This window comes from Fibroporia radiculosa (assembly GCF_000313525.1).
Source record: "Fibroporia radiculosa TFFH 294 genomic supercontigs, scaffold2199, whole genome shotgun sequence".
Taxonomy (NCBI): Eukaryota; Fungi; Basidiomycota; class Agaricomycetes; order Polyporales; family Fibroporiaceae; genus Fibroporia; species Fibroporia radiculosa.
In genome coordinates this window covers 17,894-45,860 of record NW_012133339.1, presented here as the reverse complement: position 1 = coordinate 45,860, position 27,967 = coordinate 17,894, and the positions used below count along the sequence as shown (strand labels likewise).

The window sequence follows — 27,967 nt, the reverse complement described above, 5'->3', positions numbered from 1 at the left end:
ACACGTACCACGCCCTCCACTCACGGTCGGTCACCGCATCGCAATTGCATGTCCGCTTCGTCATCATCTCTCCCATTCTATTACATACTGCAGCCAGAAGCTCATCCCGCGGAAGACATAGTGGCAGTTCCTATCACAACGTTTAGAATCTCAGAATACAAACCGGGACCTCAATGTCCCAGTCTACTCACTTTTCTTCTTCTTCTTCCCACCGCCCGGGGGACCTTTCGCAGGGATCGGCTCCTGGGGCGCTGCGGCCACTTTAGGCGTGGCTCCTCGCGTCGGCGCAGGTGCAGGCGTGGCAGAGAAGCGGGGACCGGGTCCCGACACGGGCGTGTCTGGCGCGGTGCTCTCAGCCGCGGCGACCGGGAGGGTGAACGACGCGCTCGCATGCACGGCGGTCGTGTGCATGGCGTTGTACAGAAGCATGTTGTTCTGCTGCCGCTCGTGCACCGCAGGCGGCTTGCGCTTCGCAGGCGGGCCGGAGAGGTCCTGATCGTCTGTGCTGCTTGCGGGCCCCTCGCTGGTCCCGCGCTGCTTCGAGGCGTCGTCTGGGGCGGGCGGTTCTATGATCGGCCAGACAAATCCCGTTCGGGGCGTATAGCTCGGCCTGTGTGTCCGGAGGCTCTGGAGCGAGGTTTGCAGTGCGTTTAGCGAAGTGAGCTGTGGACCCATTAGCACGATCCGCGATGCAGAGAGGCGAGACTCACCAGCCGGTTGGACACGAGTGTGTATACATCTGGCGATTGGTATATGCGATTGTTCATGATAAAGTACGCGGCGAGCGGTCGAACTGGGGCAACACGATGAGTTCGACATTTTCGGATTGCGGGCCGCGGACGACGTGCCTTCGTCTGGCGACAGTCGCTCTCGTTTGTGGATGATGAACATGGAAGGAGGCTCTGCATGCACCACGGCAAACTCGACTCCGGTAAACCGTCTGCGAAGAGCATCTCAACAGTTCACGCCAACATCACGACCGGGACGGAACTGACCTTAATTCCTCCGCTTCGTTCTCCAGCGGCATGCCGGTATGCATAGTTTGCATGCGCAACACCTGGTTGTTACTTTGCTTATCGTAGAACATGGATGTGGCAAAGTAGTCGAATACGTTCTCGTTGGTGAGTGGGCCATGAGCCTATATTGGCTGCTTTAAATCAAGATGTAGGGGAAAGCTGGGCACGACTGGCTCACTTGTATCCATTCATGCCAGATGAAGAACCTATGACTGTAGTCATCTGGAGGGTGCAAGTCGTTGAGATCCATAATCACCAGATGCGACAGTCTGTGCTCTTTAGCGCGAAATGGTAGTTCCTTGAATGGGAAGACCTGTGTGATAGGCCAGAGCCAGAAAGCAATGATCCAATACTGTGGGCGTTGAGCACAACCGCACGCCGCGCGTGGGCTCGGGCGACGCGTCTTGTCTCTGTTCAGTCACCGCGTCATATCACGTGTGGCCAGGACAGACCAGGAGATGGAACACTGGGAATAGAATTTTCCAAAGCACCCATTGCACGACGTGAAAGCTGGCATAATCGCTGAGAGATTGAGTCTTAGTTAATCGTGGTTACTGGAAAATACGGACATTGGCAATACAGATACGTGCTAGTGATACAGTCCCGAGGTCGTACACATTACTCCTAATTTAATAGTGTTATTACTCGCCACTCAGAACGCGACTCTTGTAGTCAAGCCATCCAGCTCGCGCTCGTAGCACCTGTGTTTGCTGACCTCGTATGCAAAGTTCGACACAAAACCCTTCTCGTCTTGCCCGATCTTGAGCGCATCAGCGGCGAAGGACGCGCTGTCGTACTTGCCCGCGGTAACAACACCATACGAGGTGGTCACGGTGTCACTCTTCAAGTTCTGTGCAAACTGAACGCCTGGGAGTTGTACGGCCTCACGAAGGAACACAATGCCTGTCAACCACGATCAAAATCTGTCAGTAATATCGCCGACCAAGTCTTACAAGAACCCGACCTTCGCCAAGAGCACCTATAGCCTTGCAGTGTCCAAATGCCTCGCGTACCCAGTGGATCGTACGTCCATTTTGCGCTAATTTCTGCGCATGCTCCGCACCACTCGGGATGATGAATGCATCGAACAATGTGCTGCGCTGGCCTTCGTAGTGATGATCCGCCCAAACGCCTGATCCCTCTCCGACCACTTCCCCAGCGGGATATACGTAGCCACGGCGCGGCCCAATGATCCATGTCGTCGCCTGCCCAGCCTTGAACGCTGCACGGAGTCCCTCAACCTCGGCAAGGTTGAACCCATCTGCAACCAGAATCGCGATGCGACGAGACACAATCGTCGGCTCCTTCGGGGCGTAGTACAGCTGCGAGAGAGTTGGTGTAACCTGGCCATGATTGTGGCGCGCGGGCTTGTCCGGTACAATCCCACCAACGTTAATGGCGACCTGTTTGGCGAGATTGAAGTCGATGTTGTTCAACAACTTCGTGTACGTCTCAAATACGACAGGGTCATCACAGTGGCTGAGCTCGAATGAGGCGGCGTTGATCAGATGTGCCTTTTCGTATGGGGTAAGTGAATTATAGAACAGCTGCGCCTGGTTAAAATGCTCTTGGAATTTGGGCGTCCGAACGCGCTGTTTGATGCCAGCAACTTTCTGTGCGAAACTGATGTTTGCTGTCAATCGTCGCAACTGTATCGGCAGCGCGAGAACACTCACTCGGCATAGCCACCCTGGCTGACTGGCACCGGACCAGCAACTTCTTTGCGATTAGGCCAGTAATTGATCTGGCCCTTGGTGATTCTATGTCGCATCTGTCCATCACGGTTGTGATTCATGACCGGACAGACCGGGCGATTGATGGGCAGCTCCTGCCAATTAACGCCCAGCCGAGTGATCTGGGTATCGAAGTAGGAGAAGTTCCGACCTTGAAGGAGCGGGTCGTCACTGAAGCCAATGCCAGGCACGACGTGAGACGTGCAGAACGCTGCCTGCTCCGTTTCAGGGAAAAACTCGTCTACGGTCTTGTCGAGAGTCATCTCGCCAATGACCTCGAGCGGAACGAGTTCCTCGGGCCATACTTTCGTAGAATCAAGGATGTCGAAATCGAAATCGTGTTCGTTAGCCTCAGGGATGCATTGGATGGCGAACTTCCACTTGGGGTAAGCACCAGCCTCAATGGCTTCCTCAAGATCCTTCCGATGGAAATCTAGCGCGAAGTGTGAATATGCGACCTCAGCACGGTGCCCATGTAAGGCATACCAGGGTCTTGTCCGCAAACTTTCAAAGCTTCGTCCCACACAAAGCTGTGAACGCCGAGCTCAGGGAGCCAGTGGAACTTCACGAAAAACCTCTCATTCTTGGCGTTCATCAGAGTGAATGTATTCACACCGAACCCTTGCATCATACGGAAGGAGCGCGGGATCCCGCGGTCGGACATTGCCCACATCACCATGTGTGCAGCTATAGACGCGAGGAGTCAGCACTCAACGATGCAAGGCAATGAGGGCACTTACACTCGGGTTGGAGACCAACAAAGTCCCAGAAATTGTTGTGAGCAGTCTGACCCTGAGGCACCTCGTTATGTGGCTCAGGCTTGACAGCATGTACAAAATCTGGAAACTTGATGGCATCCTGTATGAAGAACACAGGGATGTTGTTTCCGACTATGTCCCAGTTCCCTTCCTGGGTATAGAATTTGGTGGCGAAACCACGAACGTCGCGCACGGTGTCCTACACTGCAAATCAGGATCGACGTCGGGTTGATTCTCCTGATAGAGACTCACCGCGCTGCCCCGAGAGCCCTGCACTGTACTAAAGCGTACGAACATGGGTGTTGTGCGGGAGGGGTCGGTCAACACCGGGGCATAAGTATACTTGGAGGCGCGATTGTCAAATACTTTGAAGTACCCATGGGCACCCGTGCCACGAGCGTGGACTACTCGCTGTGCATAAGGAGCAACATACGTGAACGATTTGTTGTTTGTACTACGCATCTGACGAACTGACCTCAGGGATACGCTCATGGTCAAATCTCTGAATTTTCTCGCGTGCAATCTGGCAGGACCATATGTCAGCACACACACCATGCTCTAGAGGAGCACCGTATGCTTACCTGGTCTTCCAGGAGAGAAGGTCCGGTGTGGGTACCATCCTGAGCTTTCAGCCTGATACTTGTTGTTAGTTTAGTCTCATTGCGATGACACAAGTTTTGTTTACCAATTGTCGGTATCAGAGACATAGAGCCCAAAGTCAGTCGTCAAGCCCTTGTTTGTTTGGGACGCAGGGTCGACCGTGTCATTTTGGAGATCAGCTACTTTCGCGGTTGAAGTCATGGAAGTGTACGCTTGTCTGGCGGCGCCGGCAATCGTGCTGGCCATTGCAAGGATGGGAGCAGAAGACACTGGGAGGGCGGCATTATATGGGAGAGGAGGGAGCTATGCAAGACGTGAATAGGGTCGCGCTGGCCGCCTCACCCGGCGCAGACGTCACACTGACGCAGCCCACCCAACTTGGATGCGCCGGATGACTGCCGCGCCTCAACCCCTCTTGCCAATACTCCAACTTGCTCGGGGCCCGTGGCGTACGATGACGAGTATTTCGACGAACACATTCAACGGGGACAATAGTTGAGAGAATACTCATGTATGATGTTATATATGACACCTCTACAATACACACAAATGGTACTAGATCAGGTTCAGGATATATCAGTCAACAGACACGCAAGGGAATGATGGCTACTCGGTAAAAGGATTTGAGACGAAACATAAATAAGAGAGGAGAAATCGAGGAGAAACGGAACGCGACCGGCTGGGGGGCAATAGCAGTCTACGTAGCACGACATACGAGAATTCATCTTCAGAGGACAGCATAGAGGAACATTCATCAAATGAGAGCTCATCGTGAAGGAACGGTAGATGGGGGCCGTGAATATCAACACGTCCGTCAGGGCACACGAAATAAAATCCCCGTCAGAACATGTATGAAACGTCGTCGCAGCAAAGCCCGTCAGTGAGACACGAACAACAAGTCAAACCAACAGGAGCTACACCACTCGGACGGACGTGAGTGTTGCGCAGAGCTGAGAAAATTATAAGCGAACGAAGTGACGGGAAAAAGACGCCAACGTACGCAAACCATAAGAGTTGAGAGGCATAATCGATTACCAAACATCTACTTCACGTCGTCGCAGTCGCACCCCTCCTCCTTACCAACCCAACCCTTGCCGCAGGAGTCACACCAGCCCCTGGGGCCCTTGTCAACGCCAATGGACCTGGCGGAGCCCGACGAGGTCGCTGACACCGAGTCCGTACGGTGAATAGACACAAGATGACGAGTCAGATCATGCTTGCGACTGAACGACCGACCACAGTTCTTGTGGTGGCACGCATACGGTTTGGAGCGATTCGGGTCGTGGGTCTGAATGTGCGTCTTGAGGTTGTAGGCACGAGCAAAGGCTACAGCAGTAAGCAGTGCATCAGTGATCAGGGAAACGTAACGCAACAGCAGACGGGTTTACCTCGGGGGCACGACGGGCATTGGTACTTCTTCTTAGGATCAAGCTGCATCTCCTCAGGAATCCTTCTCGCAACAGCGGCCTGAGGGTGGTTACTGGTGATGCCGGGAACCGAGGGGACCGCCGGAACCTGCGACGAAACGTTGGCCGGGGCGACAGTAGATTGGCCCATGGTGCCGACGGAGTAGTTAAAGGCCTTGGAGACCTGGGCGACCTGAGCTTGTGGATAGTAGTCCGACGCTGCGGAACTGCTGAGGCGGACCTGCTGCGGCTGCGCAGGTTCATAGTCGGAAAAGCTACCGCGGGGCGACGAGAAAGAGGTCTGCGGAGAGTAATGCGCGATGTTGGGGATGTTCCCGGGGGAGCTGCGTATCGATGGAGAGGAGGGCATGGTCGGGTATGCTTTGTGATCCTCCGCAGCGGTGGGAAGGCCCAAGCGCTTGAAGTCCATATCGAGTTCCTGGGTGTAGGAGTAGTTGCTTGCGGGGTAGTTTGGAGTGGGGGACTGCGCCTGGAGATTGTAGAAACTCTCGGAATAGGCAGAAAGAGAGTCGGCGTAACCAGAGTCATAACCTGACACCGACTCTGAAGAGACGGTGAAGGAAGAGGGGGGGCCGCAAGTAGGGGTATCAGACCTCAGGAAATTGAAGATGTCGCTGGTGCCAGTCTCGATAGGGAGGAGACTGAGCTCGGCGTCGAATGCAGCGAGGGACGAGTCGAGTTCAGATTCGAACTGGTCCGGGTGGGGGGCAAGGATACCGTTGGTGCCGGTTCCGAAGTGGAGAAAGTCGAGGGACTGTTTGGAGTAGTCGATGTCGTCGAGGCTAAAGGCGGCTAGGCCGTCGTCCTTCTGAGACGGGAAGGAGAGAGGCGCAGCAAAGTAGGAAGCGAAGGGCTGTTCAGACATTGCGGAGACTGCGGAGGTGGGTTATGTAGTGTCTGGAGTGCGGATATGGGCAGGGATGAGCAGGAGAGGGGGAGGATAAGTGCGTGGAAGGAGAGAGTGAAAAGGTGCTGCGGAGACGGCAGGACACGTACGCGGGCAACCCAGGCTGTGCTCCGCGAGGCGCCCAGTTCCAACTCACCTGCCTTATCGGGCATGGCACCACCCAATCAGGAAGGACGATGGCGGCGCGCTCCCACGGGGCTCCCATAGCCGGTCGCCATCAGCCCGCCCACGGCGCAAGCCAGCCGGACTCTCTCCGCGATCTTTCTGCCACTAGGCTACAGCCAGTCTACAGTCAGCCCTCGATGACAGTTTCCCTCCCACTCTGCGGTCCCGGACGACCCCCTCTGACTCAACCCCCCCCTCCCCGGCTCCCGGCCTCGTCGTACGGACATCACGCCCAGAGTAAGCACATCGAGTCACATCACACACACGCCTGCCACAGAATCAGGGTCTAGCAGCTGACCAACAATGACACCCTATTCAGCGCGTCCTGTGCACCCCCGCCATGCCTCCGCGAACAGTATCCAAATCTGTCCTTGTCAAGCAGCGGGCGCGAGGACCGTGGTCTAACTACTGCTGTCCATTTCACCGCGGATATCCGCCACAGTTTCCGCCCGGCCTTGTCCTGCAATTTCTCCTCGGCCTCCACTCGGCCAAGCCCATGACACCGCGAGCGGTGAGCCAACTATCTCTTCTAGGGTTTTTCTCCATTTTCTGCCCGATGTAGCCGTAAATGGCCCGTTCGTCCCATCGTTACGCGCGTTTATCCACGGCGAGAAGCAGCCCACACCGCCCAAGAAGCTCGGCCCCTGAACATCCACTTTCCAGGCCCTGTGGTATCACAGAAATGTCCCCTTTCACGCTTTAGAGTTTCCGTGAGGCTCGCCGCATTCCGGGTCTATCACACTCTGTGGCATCCTGCATGCAGCCATGCTTCCATCGCAGATTCCTCCACTCCCGCGGATCTTTGAATCTATAATAGTGTGCGCTCACCGGGCATGCTTTCATTGTCTCCTCCGATTCACCCAAACGGACCGGCATAACCCAAGCAACGGTATATTGTTCTTCACAGCCCATTAGGTGGCGTATCCCGGTTGCTCTTGTCTATTGTATTTTACAATCCTACCCATTACAGTTACTGCCAGCATACAGCGCCAGTTCAGTGACATCAATCATCTATCCCAGCTCTGCATTCCGGCCGCATCACAATCTGCATTGCTGAGATTTACCACAATCTGCTCGTCTCCACCGCATCTATATAGCGCATTGTGCATTGGTCGCAGCAGCTCGGCCAGCGCAGTGCGCAGTGTTCTTAGGTCGATATAAGGTCGCGGGCAGACAAAGAGAAAGGTTGGCATTCTCATCCCGCTACTTTCATCTACGACACCCAGCTTGTTCTAGCGACGCCTCGTCATTCCAACACCATCTAGGCCGCGCAATCACATGCTTGCACCCCTTTTTGCAGTAACCAATGTATAGATTCTACCTACAGCTCAATCGTCTTCGTTTGATAGCAATGATTTTACGGTCCGTCATTGTTGTAAATTGACAGATGTGTTGGGATGGCTCTACAGCCCCCTTTTCCCAGCTGATACATATGGTTTGCACTGGGTTCGACAACCGTTTATCGGTCTACCTGCACAGCCTCTGGTTTCACGACTACCTACCATCACCCTCGAAGCGCCTATTGACATCTCCCATCAAGCGAAATCGAAGTGCTATTGTCGCGTCACCGCTGGCTGCCGTGAATCTCTGGCATCGCAATGTACATCGCTTCGTTTTCGACTTATTCGAGGCTGCCAGACTGTTCTTTCCAGTCGATATATGTGTATTGCTCCTGAGTCTCCTCATCGGTGCGGATCACTTATGGCAATTGGTGAGTCAGTGGTATATGATCCACACCTGAATGATCTTCTGAGCATACACAGCTCATGGTACCGGGTGCCGTCACGTAAACCGTGATGCTCCTTCCATTCACTGTGCTTAAATCCCCCTTTATACAGGCTCCGATCTTCGCATTGTTCACCCAGTTCAAGCATCGGGACGTGCGCCGGACACGCTTTGTGCATTTTAAGACCACGTCGAGCCGTAAAATCATCGGTGTGCGCCTGGTCCCGCGGACTATTGCATAACAACCATGCCGTTTTCTCATGGTATAGGGTCCTGCCTTCCGCTGCCCCACTCCCTGCCGTATCATGCGTGGCGCGCCGCACCACGGCTCGGGGCTCGATCACCTGTTTTTCCATGAAGTATACACGCTACGTCGTCCACTCTGACGGCTTCTCCGACCCGGAGAAAAATATTCTGTGCATGATCCGCCGCATCACACAGATTTAAGACCCGGTCGAGTTGTGTCGAGCCGTATCCTAGTGTCATAGGTTTGTGAAATCACGAACAGATGAACTTTCACCGACTGGTTCTCACCAATCGTGTCTATTTGTGAAGGGTCGACTCTGCTTTCCTGGGCCGCTGGGTCTTAGTGACAAGTGGAGTGATGGTGCTTTTGGAGCATTCAACCACTGGCCGAAAAACGCGGCCCCCTCCATTCCTCCGCTGTCAGTCTTGTTAATGCTGATTTGTTATCCGTGACGGTCTTCCGTACCGCAACTTACGGTATGCGAATTCGCTCACAGCGAGCTCGGGGTCTTGAGCTGACCAGGGTGCGCCAAGCCGTCTAACCTTTACTCTGGCATCACCTTGCCAGGTACAGTAATGCCAGTTTCGGTATCAAATGACCTTGTTCTGCAGGACTTGTAAATGTTTGCTCCCATAGAAACTGTCGTTGGTCACCCAGACGACATTTCATATTTTGAATATCAATAAGGTCCACTTGTCGCACTTGTCCTTACGCCGTGATTCAGTACTCCAGTATTTAACCGCTATCCTTGGGGCGAGTGCCTTCCACTGATCGTGTTAAGTATGAGTGGATTGACAAGACATAGCGGAAGACATAGTGCCCTCAACGCCAATTTTTCCACTGCCCGTCTAGCTCAATCGGATAGAGCGTCAGACTCTTAAGGCAGGTTCTTCGGGTGTTCCCGGGTTGTAGACATGGTCGTGTGATCTGAAGGCTGCGGGTTCGACCCCCGCGGTGGGCTAATTGCTTTTGTTTTTGGCTACCCATATCCCCTAGGATACCTGTTCTGCCTACATCCTTTGTTAAAAGCTGTCTTGTATATACATGCCTGGATCAGCCACTGTAAGCCCAACATCATGAGGACCATTCATTATTTTTAGGTTGCAGTACAGTGCGACCGACACATGTACAACTGCAATTGAAATATTCAGGCTGATGCAAATGATCATCACGACGAAGAATGGCTGGTTATTTTACTGGTTCATTATGTATGTGTGATTTGAAATCATGCATTTGGGGAACTCCCTATATCATGTGGGAGCATGTCGTAGTGAGCGTTTCATATCATCAGAATCAATCATGTAGGCAACGATTAAGACATCCCACTTCATGAAAACCTACTGCAACGGTACCAACATTGATCCAGACTTCCGTAGCTCGCTGCCCTTCATAAGTTGTCCACTCACTAGACGATGTCTGCATTCAATTTTGACTTTATTTCCCAAATTGACGTGTCGGTGCCTTTGGGAGAATACGACGGAGCATGGAGGCACTGGCCGATGCCAGCACCACGGCGGCTCTGGTGTCACCTGCGTAAGGCATTCACTTCAACCCGTATATATCCTTCCTCTCAGAGTTGATAATAAGTTTGAAAGAGCGCGAGGGGAGACGATCGCGACGTACCGACAGAATGCGGCGATGCCGAGTCATATTTCGATGCTTACCTGTCCTTCTTTCGTCATTGTTTTTTGTCTTTCGCTCACGTACATCATGACTTCCATAATCCAATAGGCCGCCCACCGGCATGTCCAGCCAGAGCGCGTATTTCTGCCATCAGCCGGGACCACTGTGTGTCAGGAAACCTGCAACTGCATTAGCATGATGGCTAGTTATCCACAAGGCATAGAGTCATGGAAAAGCACTTCAACACAACTCTGATATGTGCTGACATTCCAGCAATCTCAAAATCATTGTACCACCCTTGGGAAAATACAATGGACTTGAATGGAGCATGGTGACCCCTCAGCTGATGGCAACTTGGCGCTCTAGGTGGCGGACCGCTCAGTGTCGGGCTGCACTCATTGAGGATGGCAGTGACAAAAATAATGATGTATTTCTATACAATTTATGTCCACTCATTGATGCCAGTAGCACGGGTGATTTCATTGTTTGGCATTGTCACAATCAGCTCCTTGATCCCCCTCAAAAGGAGCTGATTGTGACAATGCCAAGAGTGCAATCACAGATTCAGAGAGGAAGACAACTCACATAGAACCACCGTGGTGCTGGCACCAGCTGGTGCCACTCATGCTCCATTGCATTTCCCCAAGGGCGGCACATCGATTTTGAGATTGCTGCCAAGACGAATGGATTAAGTACAGGCACAAACCTCATGGACATGTGGGGGATTACTCAACAAGTGAAAAGACTATCGTCAGCGCATGACCAGCGTATGAATCGTACCATCAAGTGAAGGAGCACTTGGTGCTACAAGTAGTGGGGTCCTGGGATTTAGCTCCACTTTTGATATGTGGTCATGTCAAGTAATACAGTCACAAGTGATTGCACGTTCCTTGTCATCACGCAAGGAAACAGCTGAACTCACTTGTTATAATTGTTCATTGGCGCAAGCCAGCGGCACAACTCTACGACGTTCATGACTTGGACTATGTATACATACGACAACGCGATCGCGAGGCTGTTATACAAAAAATAATGCACAAATTGGGGAATCAAACACCGACTCTACATTATTAGGGTCAGCACACGAACATTTCTAGAAGACTGTGGACTGACCTATGCACGATCTTGTTCTGGGAGCAGGAAGTCAAGATCATTAGCGCAGCGGATATGAAGCAATCGGAGACTCTTACCTGTCCCGAGAATCTAATGATCTCCCGCTTCTCTAGCACAAATAATGTCCGCTCCAATGCGTGGCTCGAGTAGCCCTGTTGCGTGACAAATTCGCGCACAAGACTCTGGTAGCTCGTACTCCATCCTATGGGAAGACGGCGGCGGACCTCCTTCTCAATCTTGTTCATCTCGTCGTTCAGCTCCCCACGCGAAAGACCGTCCGCAGAGCCGGCGGAGACGGCATCCATGGTCGAACATTTGAACATTCGGATCGCTTCATCGACGTGGTGATTGTGCACTGTGGGCGATAACGTCAGTTTGGCGAGTGACTCTGAGATCCGTATAATAGCCTCCAGTTGTCTATCTCATTATCAGCTTGGCTATATAAGGACGATTCAACAATCCACTCACCGGATCGTGATTGGAATGGAGCTACGCTCGTCGTTATCTTGCTCTACTTGTTGTACTTGTTTACGCAGGGATACGAAGTGACTGCTCAGCATTTCTTGTGATTCGGCTGATAATCGTGGTGCGCATTTCCTGATAACGGAACAATCAGCACATGCACAGCAACCATCACGAAACTATCGTACGCCTTGCAATACGCGATGTACCGCTTCATTTTGTCGATATCGATCTCGCCTACCGTCTCACCATTCTCGTCTGCATTTTGGTTCGGGCGGTTCATGTGAATATTCATCACATGCTTTGCGATCATCTGCAAATGAAATTAGGCGGCTAGCCAGAGCTCAGACGAAGGACGGTACGCACCCGGTCGCGCTGCTCGTTGTGTTCGTCCTTCACAATAAAGATCATATCAAAACGAGACAAAATGGTCGTTTGGAAGTCGATATTCTAGTAGGCACATTGTTCAGTGCTATCTGTTTGCAAATAACAGAGTGTTCGGTTACCTCCCCGGGGCTTCGGCCTTCGTCATAACGCCCCCATACTGGATTTGCAGCTGCAAGAACGCTAGTTCTCGAATTAAGCACAGTGGTGATGCCGGCCTTGGCGATAGAGATAGTCTGTTGTTCCATGGCTTCGTGTATGGCTACCCTGTCCTCATCACGCATCTTGTCAAATTCGTCTATACAAACGACGCCAGTGTCCGCCAACACCATCGCTCCACCCTCAAGGTAAAATTCACGCTGTGTAGGTGGAAGACCATGCAAATGAGTAAGAAGCCACAGCATAAGTCGTCTCACACACCGATACAGCATCCCGCTGAACAGACGCGGTCAGACCCGCCGCACTAGAGCCCTTACCAGATGTATACACAGCTATAGGCGCAACCTAGATACATATCAGTCCCGCCCCATTATAACATATGCTAGTGTCTCGGCACCTTCTCGACGAATTTAAGCAGCTGACTTTTTGCTGTACCGGGATCACCCAATAGCAATACGTTGATATCTCCACGCAGCCGCATCCCATCTGGCAGCACTTTCTTGGAACCTCCAAAAAGAAGACATGTTATAGCTTTCTTGATATCTATCAATTGTTTAGCTATAAATAAACGTTTTGAATGTCACAATTCACATACCCAGACTACCGAAGATACTGGGAGCTACGCTTTTTGCGAACCGGTCGTAGAAACCTTCGCTCCGCGCCATCTCCCCAAATTCCTCCTCTTCCTCTGGAGAAAACTGCAGCCCGAAAGGATTAGATCCACTTCCTCCCGATGCTGACGGTGAGGAGACTTCTAGATGAACGAGCCGAAGGTACGGATTGCGCAAGGCAGCGGCCCCACCGGATTTCTAGCTAGAAGTGAGAGGTGAACAAATGACAAGGTGTCTGAGAACGTACTGATTTGGCTGACTGGAACGTAGAGTAAATCCCTGTTGCAATAACACGCGAACCAGGAACAACCTGTCCAGTCAAATATCGATCCGCCGACAATAGCATGTGTCGTGGAAGTTCTCCCACTGGTACCATGTCTGGTGCCTCCTGGAGCTTTAGTGTTTGGTGGTCCGAAAATGTCGACTTCGAGTGAATGATCAAGTAAGGGTCTAGCGGACAATCCTTCTTCTGGTTCTCAATCTCAGGTGCGTCGCAAACCCGAGGTAGTCCTCGGTCAGATCCTCCACCCAGGCCACCAAGTCCACTAGGCGGATATACAACCCTGGGAGTACGGCACGCACGACACTGTAGATGGAGTTTTGTGGCTCGGGCAGATAGCACGGAAGTCGAGATAACGATCCCAGGAATTCGAACAAGTTTGTTCATGGTATTAGCAGCAAGGTCGCGAAACTGCTGTAAATTAAGGCCAGATTTGACGAGGACCTGAACATTTGGAATAGACTGGGCGGCTGTGTCAGAGCTGCTGCCCTGCCCATTAGCTAGAGGAAAGAGGATGGTGCGCGCTGCCTTGGTTGCTGCAGTCTCAAACTGGAAAACGTTCAGGGTTGAGATAAACGATAAATGAACGATGTACCAAGGGGAGAACTTCAGCGGGCCTATCTTGGATTGCGTGAGCAATCTCATCATTGTAAAGACCAATGTGGCGGAGATCAACTTCAAGTTGGTACTGTTTGAGGAGTAGGTTTGCGCGTAGTTTGTCTCTGTGTTATGACGCTATTTCAGAAGTCAATCAAACCTGTGGGTGTGCGGATGGATTGACCTGTAGATGAAGTCGCCACCGACTCGATATTGAAGGAGAAAGTCTAGGAGAAGCTTCTCAGTGTGGGAAGGGGTATCAGGAGACGTCGGGTCGGGCACATCGTGCACAGAGACAGTGAAAACACGGTCTGCGTCAAAGCCGGACATGAGGAACCTGTGTGAACCAGATCTAGGCGAGACGCGATCGAAAGGGCATGCCAGTGCGCGCGAACGCGCCCCACGTTAGGGCAGGCTTCGTCGCGTCACGGTATCCCTAGATCGATACGACTCAAAAAATGCCACGGCATACCAATCCCGTTTAGCTCAGTTGGTAGAGCGCGTCACTAGTACTGAGCTGCTATGACGAGGTCAGTCGTTCGAGTCGGCTAATGGGAAGTACAAAGATCGCTGTACTCCTTTGTTTTATTTCTGTGTTCAAGAAATATCGACTTATTCCCGTTGGACTGGTTGTACTGAGCGCCATCGAACAACAAGCTGCCTCGGCCCGCCACTGAGCGTACGGACGTTGTGCTTTGCTTCATTCGCCCACCATGAGTGCTATGGACACCGACGAGCTACCGGTTGTCTTGCCATCAACTACCACATCTGGTCTTTCGATAGCTCTGTATGTTCGAACTGTTAGCAAGTGCGGTCGACGGCTAACACGCGTCCAAGCCATCCTCTCCCTATCCTCAACATCTCCGAGCATCTAACCCGTTTGAAATTACAAACAAAGTCGAATGTCCCCTTTGGTATGTCTTCGATGCCTGCCCTCTTTGAGTTCTCCTCACTGTGCGCACGAAAGTCCTTGGTGCGCTCCTTGGTACGCAGAATGGACGCGAAGTAGAGATTGTGAATACTTTCGAGCTTGCCGTCGGTGAAGACGGCGTCACTGTAGATCAAGCTTTCCTACTCGATCGCAAGGAACAGTGTACGTCGCTATTGCCTGTTGTGTATGCTGAGGACAACTGAAGGTGGCTCTAGATAAGCAGGTCTTTCCTTCTCTCGAATTCATTGGGTGGTATACTGTCGCCACACGGCCGACTGCCGTCCACATCGCGCTTCATGAACAAGTACGCCCTTGCATCTGCGTTGTTGTTGCAGCTGGCTCTTGCTGATACGTATTCTAAATCTTTGTAGTTCACGCCATACAGTTCGACGCCGCTACTTCTAATCCTCCAGCCTTCTACCGTCTTCGCCGCTTCGTCTGATATTACGGCGCAGCCTCTTCCGATCAAGGCATATGAACCAACCATCGAGATCCGTGACCGCAAGTCTCGCTCCGTCTTTGTTGAGGCGCCGTACACCGTCGAAACAGGAGAGGCTGAGCGCATCGCAGTAGATTGGACGGCAAAGGGAGGGGAAGGGGATAACAGTTGTAAGTTCTCGCAACTTGCGCATATATGCTGGCTATGCTGGCAGCACACAGGACTGACGAGATTAACTGGTCAGTGGAATCGCATCTGAATTCACAGCGTGCCGCAGTGAAGATGCTCCATGAGCGAATCCTAGTTTTGGTGAAGTACGTCGGAGACGTGATTGCGGGTGGGACACTCCTTGTGGCGTTCTGAGATCCGCAATTGACGTTTATGCAGGCCAAGCGGAGAAGGACCATGCGACGTTACGCTCTTTGTCCGCTCTAGTTGCTTCGCTACCAGCAAATGAGCACAAAGGCTTCCGGGAAGAATTCGACACCGTGCGTTTAAGCAGCTCTGTGATCCCAACCTCGCCCCTGATCACTTTTGCCTCCGCAGGAGTACGAAGACGTCCAGCTCACTGCCTACTTGGCGGCATTGACCAAATCCGCCAACATCCTCAACGATGTGCGTACCCTGTTTTTATTTATTTATTCTGATTCATCCTGACGGCCTCTTCTATATTAGTTGGTCGACAAACACAATGTGCTTACAGCAATACGGGAAGACCGGGGCCCAGGTGGCTCCCGAAGACGGGGTTTGGGGATGGGGATGATGGGGATGGGCGGTCTTGGAATGGGCCGAGATTGGGACCGTTTTCATTGATAAATTGTATCCATTCGCAATCGTCGGCATTCAGAGAGATCCTGAGCCTTGTATAGCCCACGTTGGCATCTGTGTATCAGTCATCTGAAGTGTATATCGTGTATTTCCATCTTCGAAGTTCCGTCCATCATCAAGCCCCTCAAACTTCAAAGGATTGGATCTATTGGTCCACATTATGATCACATGCACACGCACGTCTCAGCAGTTGGTAGAAGTTGTGAGACCGAAATTATACATTTTCTCTGCGAAAAGGTGTACTCTAAGTATGTAACATGAAAAAGGCTACGATAATCTAGATATAACCGTAACTTGACCACCGACGAACAAACAACCGGAATACCTTGGCTTAACGTTGTACACGAGTGAGCAGATGTTGATGTATGTAACAGCTTATTGAATGGTAAATGATTGGAACAGGCGGACGTGAGCACCCGAGACGAAGTCAGTAAAGAATGATCGATGAGCGCAGCCTGGATGCGGCGGTCACAATAGCTTATCAGTAGGGACCGTGACAGATAGATTGGATCAAGGTATCTTCTGCATTCGCGGTTATCGGTAAGAAAGGTAAAGGATAGATGAAGCGAGTACATGTGGGCTATGTCAGACCGCCTGGTGGCGTTGGCTTGAAGGGCGTCCCTCTGTAGTCCGCAGCTTTGGCCAACATAGTAAGTAGCAGTTTTAGCGGATAAAATGCGTAAACATACTGTTTTGCCATACGTTGTTTCCCCACCAGCTGATGCTGATACCGCCCTTCGGGAACTATGGGAAGATGTTAGGTGGATTAAAAAGTACCGCGCAAAACCACGCACCTCCAGCGTAAAGAATATTACAAGCAAGGAAATAACAGTACCTAAATAGACAGACTTTAGAGAGGCATGAATACCAAAAAAGCGCATGCACTCACCGCTATCCAGCGCAGCACTCGTCACATAGTTGAACTTGCTCCACCAAGCAAAGTGCCGCCGTCGGATCCAATATTGGAAAATAAATCCGACCAGGAACCAAGACGAGTAATTGATACCAGTCTCCGGGGGAATGGATGAAATACTAGTCAAGACGATAGGCATGTTGATATAGCGGACGATCGAGTCGGGGTAATGTCGAATCCATAACCAGAAAGGGATAGGGAGGAAGACACCAACAATTAAAGCATACAACTCTGGGTGATAAATAGAGCCCGAGCCGAATTGACGTGTAGGACCGATGACTCCCCTGATGAATATGAAGTCAGCGGTGTTACGCCGAATCAATACCGGAAAAGCGCACCAGATTACTGAGGCCTCGTAGAAGACTTCGTTGTGTGGACAGGTCAGAGCGTACTTCTGATGAGGAGTGCATATGTCGGGCACACTCTCAAACATCCACTGTTGCATGCCGCATTGAACGAACCCCGCCATCATAGTCGACGTAAGTTGCACTAATGAAGATACACATTATATGATCGTAGATGAAGAATGATTAGCGCATACCTGCGAAAGTCGCCCGTGGCGGTATCTTGATATAGTGGCCAAGTTTCATGTCTTGCATGAATCGAACACCCTCATACAATGTTTGCAAAGCAAACGATTTGAAGATCTAGGAGAAGTATTAGCTTGATTGTAGTTCTTATCTTTAGTTATATGCACCATGTTAGGGATAGGTTTTCCTGGTAAAAGCACCCCAGGGACAACTTGGGCAAGGATATTGATAGCAACCTGGAAACATAAATTTTCGTGAGATGCATCATATATAGTGGTGTTTGGACTCACGTCTTGACCACTAATTGAATAGACATATCCGGAAGGAATGATGTAAACAATAGGAATTGCCAATGCTAGTAAGAGGAACCAGATGGGCGCGCCCGTGTGCCAAACCTGACGATCGATAAATCTCAGTACACGATAGCTGGGATACCGGGCGGCGCGCACGCACCTCCAATGCAATGATACCCAAACAGCCGAGCCCAAGGAACGATATTGCATACCACCATTGCGGCACCTCGGGATACGAACGCATCAGCTTTGCGTGTATGTCGTCCTCTTCACCTTGGAGACGCTTCAACGACCTCCAGATAGTCTGACCGTGGTACAGGACAGTGTGTACAATGACACACGTCGATAACGCGAAGGACATGAGATACGTCATGGCGTACGCAGCAGGAAGATATAATGGTGAGTAGTTATCATACGCAGTTTGATTGAGATTTGCCTGACTGTCGAGGACCAAACTAACGTTGTATGGCTCGCCGAATCTGTCGTATAAGTAGTTAGATAGCATGGGGAAGTACGCGAGGTCCCAAACCTAGGTAATTTAAACGATTTAATCTCGGGGCCCAAGGAGGCAACTATGCACTTACGTTGGTATAGTACAAGGCAGGCGTGGCGATCCAGTAGAATAACACGAAGCCAGTAAAAACCTGAGCCTGTGCCCACCATGGTACCATGAGCGGACTAGAGATCCAGCTGATCTGAGTCCAGTCGAAGGTGAGAATACCCATTCCAAGTCCTGATTCAATCCCGAACATTTGATTGACGGGTACGTTATTGGGAGCGATCCAGCAAACCCACGAAAAGACCGATAAGGCGGTGAATAGATAGCCTTCGAAATGTTAGTGAAAATAATAAGTATCAGTGAACTAGCGGCGCATACCTGGAAGAAAGTAGAAGACAAAAGCTGCAGTGCCGACATATACCAGGTAACGGAACCTTGAGAGACCACCACTAGTATCGTTCTCGGCGTGGAGAGAATTGAGCAAAGTGCAGACAATCAGGTTCTGCGGCCAGACGAGACTTGCTGGCCAGACCAACAATCGCTTGCACATTCCTGCCAGACCGAGGCCCGTAAGTTGTGTTGCAAGGACGAGCAGAACGTTGAACCAATATCCATAGTTGACATTATAATTGATCTGAAAGGAGATAGTAGCCTGAATAGCAAATGGAGGACCGGTTGCAACATTGGCCATCATGTAAACCAATGCATGTTCCTTGATATTCCAAGGTCCTGGATTGAGGGAGACCTCACCACCCCCAAGCCAGCGCGGAAGACGGTAAGTCTGAATGGGAAGCCAGTCCGCAAGAAGCTTGCCCACTGGGTGGCAGATGAGGACGAGAAGAGTCGCTGTGATACTCGGAGCCGGCTGACGAACGTTGAAGAACATATTCGCAGCCCTGTCAGATGAGCGTGAGCGAAGTGGACTTGTAGCTATGGGAGGTGAGATGGGGACGTACGCAGATACGACGGTTAGTAAAATGCCCAAAACCCACATCCTCAAAGTTAATACTGGCATCTCGGGGTCATCGATGTTTGATACCGAGGCTCTTACTTCAGGATATGGGCTATCCTCCTCCTCGATCTCGTTAAAGTCATAGTCCATTCTGTGGATAGGTACGTACATCAGAAGAACCGCGAGAGCACAATTCAGAGAAGACGTACTTGACAGAGCCCTCTTGGCTATCGACATCCAACATGCTGGAGAAGCTGACAGACCCGGGCGTAGGAGAGATGCCTTTGAAGTCTGTATCCTCAGAGGTTTCCCTATACTTCTCCTTCGCGTCAGAAAGGGATATATGGGCACCTCTGGAACCGAGAGCGGAGGTGATTCCAGAGAACCTGCCCGGTTTTACGCCAACCAGGGGGGAGGAAGATGGTCGGCTAAGTCGGCGGAGGCGATATGGGTCGTCATCGTGAGATTGAGAGTCGGTCGACGGGGGTGTTTCGACGGGGCTGAGAGGATAAGGATGACGCGGATGCACGGTCGAAGGGCCAGGGATGGGAACGGGATGATGCTCTCGCGCGTAAAAATCGAAGGTAGGCGGGGGGAAGGTTATTGGAGCAGATGCTATGAGCGAGGTGGGGAAGGCTGGCGAGACGGGGGTGTCAGGGATGGTGTAGAGATGGTCGTCGTGGGGTGATGGTTCGGGTGCGGTGGGGGGAGGGCCAAAGGCAAAGACGTCCTCTGCCTCGGACTCTTCATCTTCGTCCTCGTCGATGGTATAGTGCTGGTCCTGGGAATAAGTAAACTGCGGATCATGGTCGAAATAGGCCCCCGCGGTGGTCGGACGCGCCGAGTATGGTCTGTCGGCGGTGTAGGGTCGTCCTGCAGAGCTGGACGGTGGCCTGGCCATGGGGGGAGGAGGGCGGCGGGGATGTCGCGGCTGGAGGGAAGGAGAGGAAGGGCAGTGGGAGCACACTCAAGTGAGCACGAAGCCGCCGACTCCAGGCACATCACTTTCGGTGTTCCTGACTGTCGCCTCCTCCCTTATCCGGCATCCTCCCTCTCGCCCTCGAGCTCGCTCGCCCTGCGCCACGCCTCACCTCACCGCTCCCGCGTCGCCCCTTCGCGCACAGCCCGACCCGGCTCATCCGCCTTTCGACATACTTATCTCTCGTCTCCCAGGCCCCGGCAGTCGCCACCGTCCCACCGTTCCCGGCCGGCAATGGCAAAACCCCAACAAGCCTGGTCCCTCCCCCCTCCCGCCCCGACACTTTCGATGGCCTCGCACGTTTCTGCCCGCCGCCAAGTGCGCCCAGCCCACCCCGCCCCCGCCGCCAGCAGACGGCGTCAGCATCCACAACGATCGGATAAACCTCGGCTGTCTACGTGCCGCGCGCCAGCCGAGGCGACTGACGGACTTTGATCGGTTTTGATCGCCACGTCCTCCTTGCCCAGGTCCCATCCGACGTCCACCGTATCGTCGACATGTCTCGTGTGCAGACCCTCACTCTCGCCTCATTTCTCTCCCTTTTCAATTTCAAGAGTCTCTACCTCATTGGATATGCCTGGCTCCTTGGAATGTGTGAGTGCTAGCGCCCATATCTGCTGGCACAGCTCTTGCCTAAACCTATCTCCTTATAGCCATATGGGTGTCCTTCTTTGCTGGTCCGTGCTTTCTTTCAATTGGCGCGAATCCCTTCCGCTCATATATGGCCAGGCCCCATCGCCTTCAGAGCGCTGCGTATGTCCCACCTTGCTCCCGTCCGAGTTGATATGATGTTCAGCCCACTCGACCAACAGCTAGGCACCAATTTGGCGCGCTGCAACATCGCATTTTCCCCGTCTATTTCGTCATGAGCATCATCATGTCTTCCGGTCTTCTAGCACTTTGGACTCGCAGCCACCCTGCCGTTCTCGCACACCTCTCGCAACCCTTGGTCGCAGATGTAGCGCAGGCGTACTCTCTGGCCTCGGTACTTCTTTTCCAAGGAGCGAATTACTTTGTTGTTGGGCCGTTGACAAGCAAGTGAGCTCAGCTGCCGAATCTTTTTGAAATAGAGCCCTTACGACGCCCAGAACTATGTTTCAGCGCCAGAAGTTGGAGAAAGAGGAAGGCAAGGCCTACAATGAAGCCGGTGTACGTATCGTGACCCATGGATTTGCCGACGCTGGGTCGCTGCTAAGTTTCCACGCAGGTATCTACTGCTATGAAAGCTCTCAACAGCAGGTTTGGTATGCTCCATGGTGCTAGCTCCCTCGCCAACCTCTTCTCTGTTGTTGTACTTCTATTCCACGGCCTGTGGATCGGAAATTTCGGTACAGGCATCTAATCAGGCGTACGGTGTCACATCCTACTTTTGCTCTGCTTGCACCGTCCTCGTGTGCCTGGTCGTCTCCCCTGTCTTGGCTCGTCTTGCTATCATGCTGTTTTGGATTGTCACGCTTGTACCATAACTAGTCTCAATGCTGTGCTGAAATGCAGAACGTTAGTTGGATTAACTTATTTGGTGCCTGTGAGCACGAGTGAATAAAAGGAGCACATCAACATTACAGGAATTTGTCTAAGTATACAGTGCTCATGCACCAACAGCCTGCATGTCAGGCAAAAATCCTTCTCTCAGACTTCTCTCCAATCTCCTGATCTCCTCCACCGACGTCGCTTTTGCAATGGCCTCCTTCACCTTCTCCGCCTCTTCCTTCGACATGAGCCGACCTGCCTTGCCCGGCGCCATCGCAGGTTTAGGCTCATCGGTCGCCACAGGCGCTTTTGAACTATGGGTCGAGACCGTCGTAGATAGCGTGGTCGCGAGTTGTGTGGGTAGATTATCTGCCGTGAGGAACAGTCCCTTTGCAGCTTGCCGCTCCTAGGCGAACGATCGATGGCGGGTGAGCCGAGCAGCGCAGCGCAGGCGGCGAGAGAGGGCCGGGCGCACCTTGTCACGAATTCTCTGGAAATCCAAAACTCTCAGCCCTGGAATCCGCCAGGCAAGCCACTCGCGATACCATTTCTTTTCCCGCACAGGGTTCCCGAGCAGTGACAAATATTTGAGGTTCTTCAAGTCCTTCAGTGGTTCTAAGTCGCCGAGCTCGGTGATGTTGTTATTCGTGAGTACAAGTGTCGTCAGATTGGGGGAAGAGAGGTGCAGGGAAGACGAAATCGACGCTATTCGATTGTTTGCGAGGAGAAGCGTGCGGAGACGGCGAAGGAGTGGGATATTCCCCAAAATGACGATCGAATTGTCCGTAAAATCTATCGCATCATGCTGGTCCTGAACATAGAATCCTATTGAGCAGTTTTCGACCGGTGTTCAATGCATCACATACCCTGGTAATACCGAGATTTTCGATGGCAGGGATTTTATAGCCTGTGAGCCGTTTTGTAAGCGCCCAGTAGGCGATGTAATACCACTCACCCCGGAGATCGAGCTGCCGTTCTTTGATTGGATTTAATGTGGAAGGAACTGACTGGATGAGTTCCGGCGTGAGCTTCATCGCGGCAGAGGCAGAAGGTGGCCGGACATGGACAGCGCTGAAGCGGCGTGTTCTGCGACTGGACGCGAGACCGTGACGCGCCCGCGGCTGTCCAGTGCAAGACTCTCCTCACGCCCACCATGAAGCCACTACACCAACGTCTTAATCTGTACAGTATGAACGCATTCTCGCTATAACCCTGTCTGACGGCGGTCTAGGTACACGAATGGCAACGAGTCTTATACGTTTGTACCTGCAGAACCAGTCGGCGCAAGGTCGCTGACCATCTATCGTAATTCGGGCGACATTGTCCTTAATGGTGCGTCATGTGTGGACGGAATGTGGGGATTGCGCTGATATATCAAATTTCGATATCCCAGCACCTAATGCGCCACTTCCACATACTGCTGAACGTTCGCCAAAGACGATATATGGGATATTCGGTCTGGTGTCCCTCGCATTGTGTTCGTGACTTGGTTTCTCTTTCCGGCTCTTTTATTGAATCTGAACGTGACATGCAACAGCGGAGTACATTATCGTGGTGACAGGGCGTGAGCTGCGGGGTCGACTCATGAGCCAGAACATCTACCGTGCCACAGATTACGACATACTTCCTCTCAATCCTGACATGTCCGTGCAGAACCCCCCACACCCGGTTGAGGCGCATCTGTTGGCACTTGTTCGGTCACACCTAGCAGGCGGGAGCTTTTTCTTCAGCTACGGCTGGGACTTGACAAGACGATTACAAGCCCAATGGTCGTCCTTGCAAGAGGATGGGGACAAAGCGCTATGGGAGATTGTATGTGCATAATCTTCCTGCGTTTCCTTCCCTAATCTGTTCTGCAAGGCGGACGACAGGTTTTTCTGGAACAAGTGAGTCTTGGTGCCCTCTCGTAGTATGCATCTCATTGTGTGAGTCAGGTTTCTGCACGCAAGGTTCATTGATGCAACTTTGGTTGATCCGGAACAGAACGTGAGACGCACCCTCGCTTGAAAACGAGCCTGAGCTGAACAGTAATCTAGCTGAGCCCATATATCTTGCCCATGGTTTATGGCAGTGAGTATAGGTTTACACAGGCGATTGTATACGTCTGACCATGATTGATGTGTTCTCCAGCGTTCGATATCCGTCCAGAGCGCGTCAATGGTCATCATATGCGGTTATGTCTCATCAGTCGACGCTCACGCTACCGAGCGGGTACGCGGTACTTCCGACGAGGTATAGATCACGACGGCAATGTTGCCAATTTCAATGAGACCGAGCAGGTCCTGCTCGTTGGTCCTGATGACACAAGCGTGCAACTCAGCTTCGTCCAAATTCGAGGCAGCGTCCCTGTCTTCTGGGCAGAAGTGAACACGCTACGTTATAAGCCGGATGTACAGATTATGGATATTCAGGAAACGGTGCGTCCGACGTGTTGCACCTCAGCTTGAATGAGTATTGAGAGGGTAACAGGTGGACGCGACGCGCAAACATTTATTAGACAACGTTTCTATCTACGGCGAACAAAGCTTAGTCAACCTAGTCAACCAAAAAGGTCATGAACAGCCAGTCAAGGAAGCGTACGAGCGCTCCGTCTCGCAGGTTAGTAGTAAATACATGGTCGCTTAATTTTCGCTTATCGAACCGCCGGTATAGTTGAACCTATCGAAAGTCAAATATGAATACTTCGATTTTCATAACGAGTGCAAGAACATGCAATGGGATCGAATTGATGTTTTGTTGTCGCGGCTAGACGAGGATTTGAATAGTTACGGGTGCGCTAGGCTACAATTTGGGGGGATTATATGCTGATCGCTACCTCAGATATTTCCATCTAGACTCCACGCAACCTAGTCCAGTCAAGCTACAGACCGGTACCGTCCGTACCAACTGCATGGATAATCTAGACAGAACGAACGTCGCGCAATCTGCAATCGCGAAGTGGGCATTGAGCTCTCAGCTAAAAGCGCTCAAGATTTTGCACGAGAAGGATTCCATAGATCCCTACGAGGAATTCATGAAAGACTTCCGAGAAAGTACGGAGTTCTCTTTTTGTCGCCCGGCCGGTAATTAATATGGATTCGTCGCCAGTGTGGGCCGATCATGCGAACATGATCTCGATTGCATACAGTGGGACAGGTGCTCTTAAGACTGACTTTACGCGTACAGGCACTCGTACTCGGGCGGGTGCGCTCGAAGATGGCTGGAACTCTGTGTTGCGATATCTCAAAAACAACTTCCTCGACGGTGCTCGCCAGGTCAGTTTGTCTTCTCATAAACTTTTTTTAGTTTTTTAAGTATGTCGAAGGACGCGTTTGATTTGATGACCGGTGTGTTTGTACCCCGGAGAGGATGGGTGCCAGCGGCACTGGTGCGGGACCGCAGACCCCTCATAGTCCGTGCTGTGAGTAGTGTATTCTAAGTATTAGTATCCTTTGCCTAATGTCGACATCTAGGTGCCCTACGGACTAGGGTTTTCGTTGTTCATGGTATTTGCTGGTTTAACTCTGCCACGCACATCTGGTATGCCTATCACGCTGCATACTGTGACTTTTCAGCTAATTGGTACGCTAGATTATTCACTATTCTACTACTTCGTTCTATGGTTCTCACTGGTCGCCCTGTCGCTTGTCTTCGTGTTTGCACATGGCATCGACTACGTGAACTGGCCTCGGCTGGTGCCTCTCACGGAGATAATCTATTACAACGGTCCGGGATACCGGTCGGGAAACAACGGCAAGGGCTTCAGTATACCAGCACTTAACATCGATAAACTAAAGGCCGCATCGGGAAGCCAAGCGAAAGGCCATCGGCGGGCAAAGAGCAAATTGGAGGAGATCGAGATGGGTACGAAGGAGAGGATCGACTAGAGCCAGCCAAGTTGTATGCGTCTCCCTGCCGTAACGGTGTCCATACGATGTGGCCTATTTATACTACGATATGCATGCAATACTCTAGCCAATTGTTCGGAATTGTGGGTTACCACATTTGCAGCTGACCGGTACAAATAAGCCGGTGGGGCTAAAATGCCAAATGGACACTGCGTCTCGCAGTGCTTCCTGTCATATTGACTCAACCTGGGAACGTGCGAGGATAATTACCCACATGGCTTCCTATATGATTTCTGACTTCAACATACTGTGAAGCTTCGTGTAGACTTACTGTGACCTCTTTGCCTGTGCGCCACCGCCTTGAGGAGTGCGGGGAGTTCGGAGATTGGTCGGAGTAGCAATTCCTCGGTGGCTGTGGCTGCAAATTTGTGCGAAAGTTGAAGTCTACCAAGGCCGTGTACGCGCCTCGTTCCTCCTGCTTCCAGTTGCGCGTTGTGTCCTTCAACATGAGCAACAAGGGTGTGAAACGCGCTTCCCCCGGGGCGTCGGGCGAGAAGAACCCGCTCGGCGATGTTGAAATTGGTGATGAGGAGGCCCAGAAGCTGCAGGGGATACAGAAGGAACTTGCGCGCACCGAGCTCGTTTTGGGTGCGTAGTGTATGCCTGTCGATGACTGTATCCTCCCGCGCTGATGCCCTCGCCTGATATGGCCTGCAGAGCGACGTGCGCAGACCCAGCTACTGCCTGTCTATGAAAAACGTCGTCCGATCCTGAAGGGCATTCCCAAGTTCTGGGCGATGGCTCTTATGAACCACGGGATGTTTGCGCTCCATGCGCAGCACAACTCGGACCAAGTTGCGCTCACCTACCTTGAGGAGGTCTGGTTGACGCGGGACCAGAAGGAGTCTAGGTGCTTCACGCTTGAATTCGTGAGTCTCGCTATCTATAATAGTGTTCATAGGGGCGTTCATTAATGATTCGCGCGGTTGCAGCACTTCAAAGAGAACCCGTATTTCTCCAACTCGGTACTCATAAAAGAATACCGTTACATTCCGCCGCCTGCTGCCGATACTCAGACAGCTGACGCAGATGGCGTTGCTCCGTACATGCTGGAGTTTTCGTGGGAACGAGACGTTGTTCCTCAGGTGCGAGACCACATAATGACAGGCACACTCGGGTCGCACTCATGTAGTTGATTGTAGTCTATCAAGATCGACTGGAAAGAGGACTCAAAGAACCTTACCAAGCTGCACCCGCGCGTGATGGATGACGACGGGGACGACATGCCCGCTGAGGGAGGCAGCTTCTTCAACTTCTTCGAGCACGCCGATGACCCGTTCGATGTGCGTACAATCCCTGGCCCGCTTGCTAGCTCCACTAATGTGTCCGCACCGTTATGCAGGTGGGTGTGCTTATCGCGAACGATATTTTCCCAGAGGCCATCGACTACTTCCTGGGCACTGCCGGTGGGGATGATATTGACTCTGATGAGGATGAAGACAGCGAGGACGACGAGAACGAGGAGGAGATTGACCTGGAGAAGCCGCGGCCGAAAAAACAGAAGAAGGCATGAGGAGGGCAGGCTGCTGCTTGGACTCCGATCCGGTGTCGCCTGGACACCATGAGGTCGTGGCTAAAAATACGAGCTGTCTGCTGTACCCATTGGCTGGTTATCGTATTCTGGAGCATTTTGCTAATTTGGGCAGGCGCCACAGCCTCATGTGCGCGCACAGACTAGTAATCAACGCTAAATTTAGGCCTTGGGGAGCCGGTGCCGAATTTGATCGCCTTTCTTGGCCATGGCGGGCGTCGATGTCTGTTCGGCAGGAATTTCGTCCAGCTCTCCACGTTGAATATAAACATGGCATGCCGCCCGTGTCGACTTGGTCCTCTTTCTCCTTCCCCACATACTCCTTGCCCCTTCGGGTGGCAAAAAATCCCTTCCCACTCTTTTTATAGCCGTTCTGTCTCGCGACGTGTTCCTCATCATGAAATTTGTCGTACTTTCAGCCCTGGCGCTCCCCGGGCTTGTCGCTGCGCACGGCTATAGCAGCGCCTACCACCATGTCCGGCAGGCAGCGACGACAACGACAACGACAAGTGCAGCAGACGCCGATAATTCGGCCGCAGACTCTGCCGCGGAGGTCGGAGCTACCGGTAACACAAACACCCTCCCAACAAAGCTTACCTTCTCGCTCGCGTCGTCAAACCCAACAGCGATCCCACTTTCTCTCATCTCCACTGGAACAGCACAGACACAGTCCACGATTCCCCTCTCGACGACGGACGCGCCAGGCTCTGTTCCAACAGATATTCCCAATGCACCTGGCCTCCCAGATGGTGCGTGACTATTTTATGATCTAGTTACCGTGTGTCTATTGATACTCGCGCATATAGCCATCGCTTTGAATCCCGAAAACTATCCACACCTCGATTTGACGCCCCCGACAGATTCCGATTTGGTCCAACAATGGGTCAAAGAGGTTATGGATTCCGGTA

The 27,967-nt window shown here is 52.1% G+C and overlaps 10 protein-coding genes across 10 annotated transcripts; 5 read left to right on the top strand and 5 right to left on the bottom strand.

The window, feature by feature from the left end:
- Positions 1–101: 101 nt before the first annotated feature.
- Positions 102–4,353, bottom strand: FIBRA_03687 (uncharacterized protein; the record flags this gene model as incomplete). The annotated part of the gene is made up of 15 exons (XM_012325519.1): positions 102–130; positions 192–663; positions 711–739; positions 795–940; positions 996–1,138; positions 1,195–1,368; positions 1,732–1,919; positions 1,981–2,639; positions 2,693–3,182; positions 3,236–3,436; positions 3,490–3,706; positions 3,760–3,918; positions 3,983–4,030; positions 4,089–4,140; positions 4,193–4,353. 15 exons carry the CDS (start codon positions 4,351–4,353, stop codon positions 102–104), a joined length of 3,168 nt encoding a protein of 1,055 aa, XP_012180909.1.
- A 796-nt stretch (positions 4,354–5,149) lies between these two features.
- FIBRA_03686 (uncharacterized protein) lies at positions 5,150–6,399 on the bottom strand (the record flags this gene model as incomplete). Its single annotated transcript, XM_012325518.1, has 2 exons — positions 5,150–5,433; positions 5,496–6,399. The coding sequence occupies 2 exons, from the start codon at positions 6,397–6,399 to the stop codon at positions 5,150–5,152; spliced, it is 1,188 nt and encodes a 395-aa protein (XP_012180908.1).
- A 4,851-nt stretch (positions 6,400–11,250) lies between these two features.
- Positions 11,251–14,137, bottom strand: FIBRA_03685 (uncharacterized protein; the record flags this gene model as incomplete). The annotated part of the gene is made up of 13 exons (XM_012325517.1): positions 11,251–11,263; positions 11,315–11,331; positions 11,392–11,731; positions 11,783–11,911; positions 11,965–12,089; positions 12,143–12,226; positions 12,283–12,519; positions 12,581–12,664; positions 12,717–12,862; positions 12,915–13,128; positions 13,178–13,759; positions 13,806–13,932; positions 13,992–14,137. The coding sequence occupies 13 exons, from the start codon at positions 14,135–14,137 to the stop codon at positions 11,251–11,253; spliced, it is 2,244 nt and encodes a 747-aa protein (XP_012180907.1).
- Positions 14,138–14,520: 383 nt separating this feature from the next.
- Positions 14,521–15,990, top strand: FIBRA_03684 (uncharacterized protein; the record flags this gene model as incomplete). Its single annotated transcript, XM_012325516.1, has 9 exons — positions 14,521–14,594; positions 14,645–14,721; positions 14,775–14,900; positions 14,954–15,042; positions 15,110–15,347; positions 15,422–15,514; positions 15,565–15,665; positions 15,724–15,792; positions 15,853–15,990. The coding sequence occupies 9 exons, from the start codon at positions 14,521–14,523 to the stop codon at positions 15,988–15,990; spliced, it is 1,005 nt and encodes a 334-aa protein (XP_012180906.1).
- Positions 15,991–16,585: 595 nt separating this feature from the next.
- Positions 16,586–20,093, bottom strand: FIBRA_03683 (uncharacterized protein; the record flags this gene model as incomplete). The annotated part of the gene is made up of 13 exons (XM_012325515.1): positions 16,586–16,641; positions 16,695–16,749; positions 16,800–16,840; positions 16,895–17,202; positions 17,257–17,407; positions 17,460–17,565; positions 17,616–17,684; positions 17,739–17,843; positions 17,902–18,270; positions 18,326–18,567; positions 18,619–19,136; positions 19,197–19,343; positions 19,402–20,093. The coding sequence occupies 13 exons, from the start codon at positions 20,091–20,093 to the stop codon at positions 16,586–16,588; spliced, it is 2,859 nt and encodes a 952-aa protein (XP_012180905.1).
- A 575-nt stretch (positions 20,094–20,668) lies between these two features.
- On the top strand, positions 20,669–21,513 carry FIBRA_03682 (uncharacterized protein; the record flags this gene model as incomplete). Its single annotated transcript, XM_012325514.1, has 6 exons — positions 20,669–20,765; positions 20,825–20,848; positions 20,901–20,924; positions 20,984–21,209; positions 21,260–21,320; positions 21,379–21,513. The coding sequence occupies 6 exons, from the start codon at positions 20,669–20,671 to the stop codon at positions 21,511–21,513; spliced, it is 567 nt and encodes a 188-aa protein (XP_012180904.1).
- A 246-nt stretch (positions 21,514–21,759) lies between these two features.
- FIBRA_03681 (uncharacterized protein) lies at positions 21,760–22,675 on the bottom strand (the record flags this gene model as incomplete). The annotated part of the gene is made up of 3 exons (XM_012325513.1): positions 21,760–22,047; positions 22,117–22,452; positions 22,508–22,675. 3 exons carry the CDS (start codon positions 22,673–22,675, stop codon positions 21,760–21,762), a joined length of 792 nt encoding a protein of 263 aa, XP_012180903.1.
- Positions 22,676–22,794: 119 nt separating this feature from the next.
- On the top strand, positions 22,795–25,507 carry FIBRA_03680 (uncharacterized protein; the record flags this gene model as incomplete). Its single annotated transcript, XM_012325512.1, has 15 exons — positions 22,795–22,823; positions 22,873–22,973; positions 23,035–23,118; positions 23,179–23,453; positions 23,502–23,527; positions 23,576–23,627; positions 23,678–23,711; positions 23,772–24,058; positions 24,111–24,239; positions 24,294–24,412; positions 24,462–24,673; positions 24,729–24,895; positions 24,946–25,041; positions 25,094–25,160; positions 25,212–25,507. 15 exons carry the CDS (start codon positions 22,795–22,797, stop codon positions 25,505–25,507), a joined length of 1,974 nt encoding a protein of 657 aa, XP_012180902.1.
- A 467-nt stretch (positions 25,508–25,974) lies between these two features.
- FIBRA_03679 (uncharacterized protein) lies at positions 25,975–27,041 on the top strand (the record flags this gene model as incomplete). Its single annotated transcript, XM_012325511.1, has 5 exons — positions 25,975–26,116; positions 26,186–26,397; positions 26,461–26,613; positions 26,671–26,811; positions 26,871–27,041. The coding sequence occupies 5 exons, from the start codon at positions 25,975–25,977 to the stop codon at positions 27,039–27,041; spliced, it is 819 nt and encodes a 272-aa protein (XP_012180901.1).
- A 415-nt stretch (positions 27,042–27,456) lies between these two features.
- Positions 27,457–27,816, top strand: FIBRA_03678 (uncharacterized protein; the record flags this gene model as incomplete). Its single annotated transcript, XM_012325510.1, has 1 exon — positions 27,457–27,816. The coding sequence occupies one exon, from the start codon at positions 27,457–27,459 to the stop codon at positions 27,814–27,816; it is 360 nt and encodes a 119-aa protein (XP_012180900.1).
- Positions 27,817–27,967: the final 151 nt, after the last annotated feature.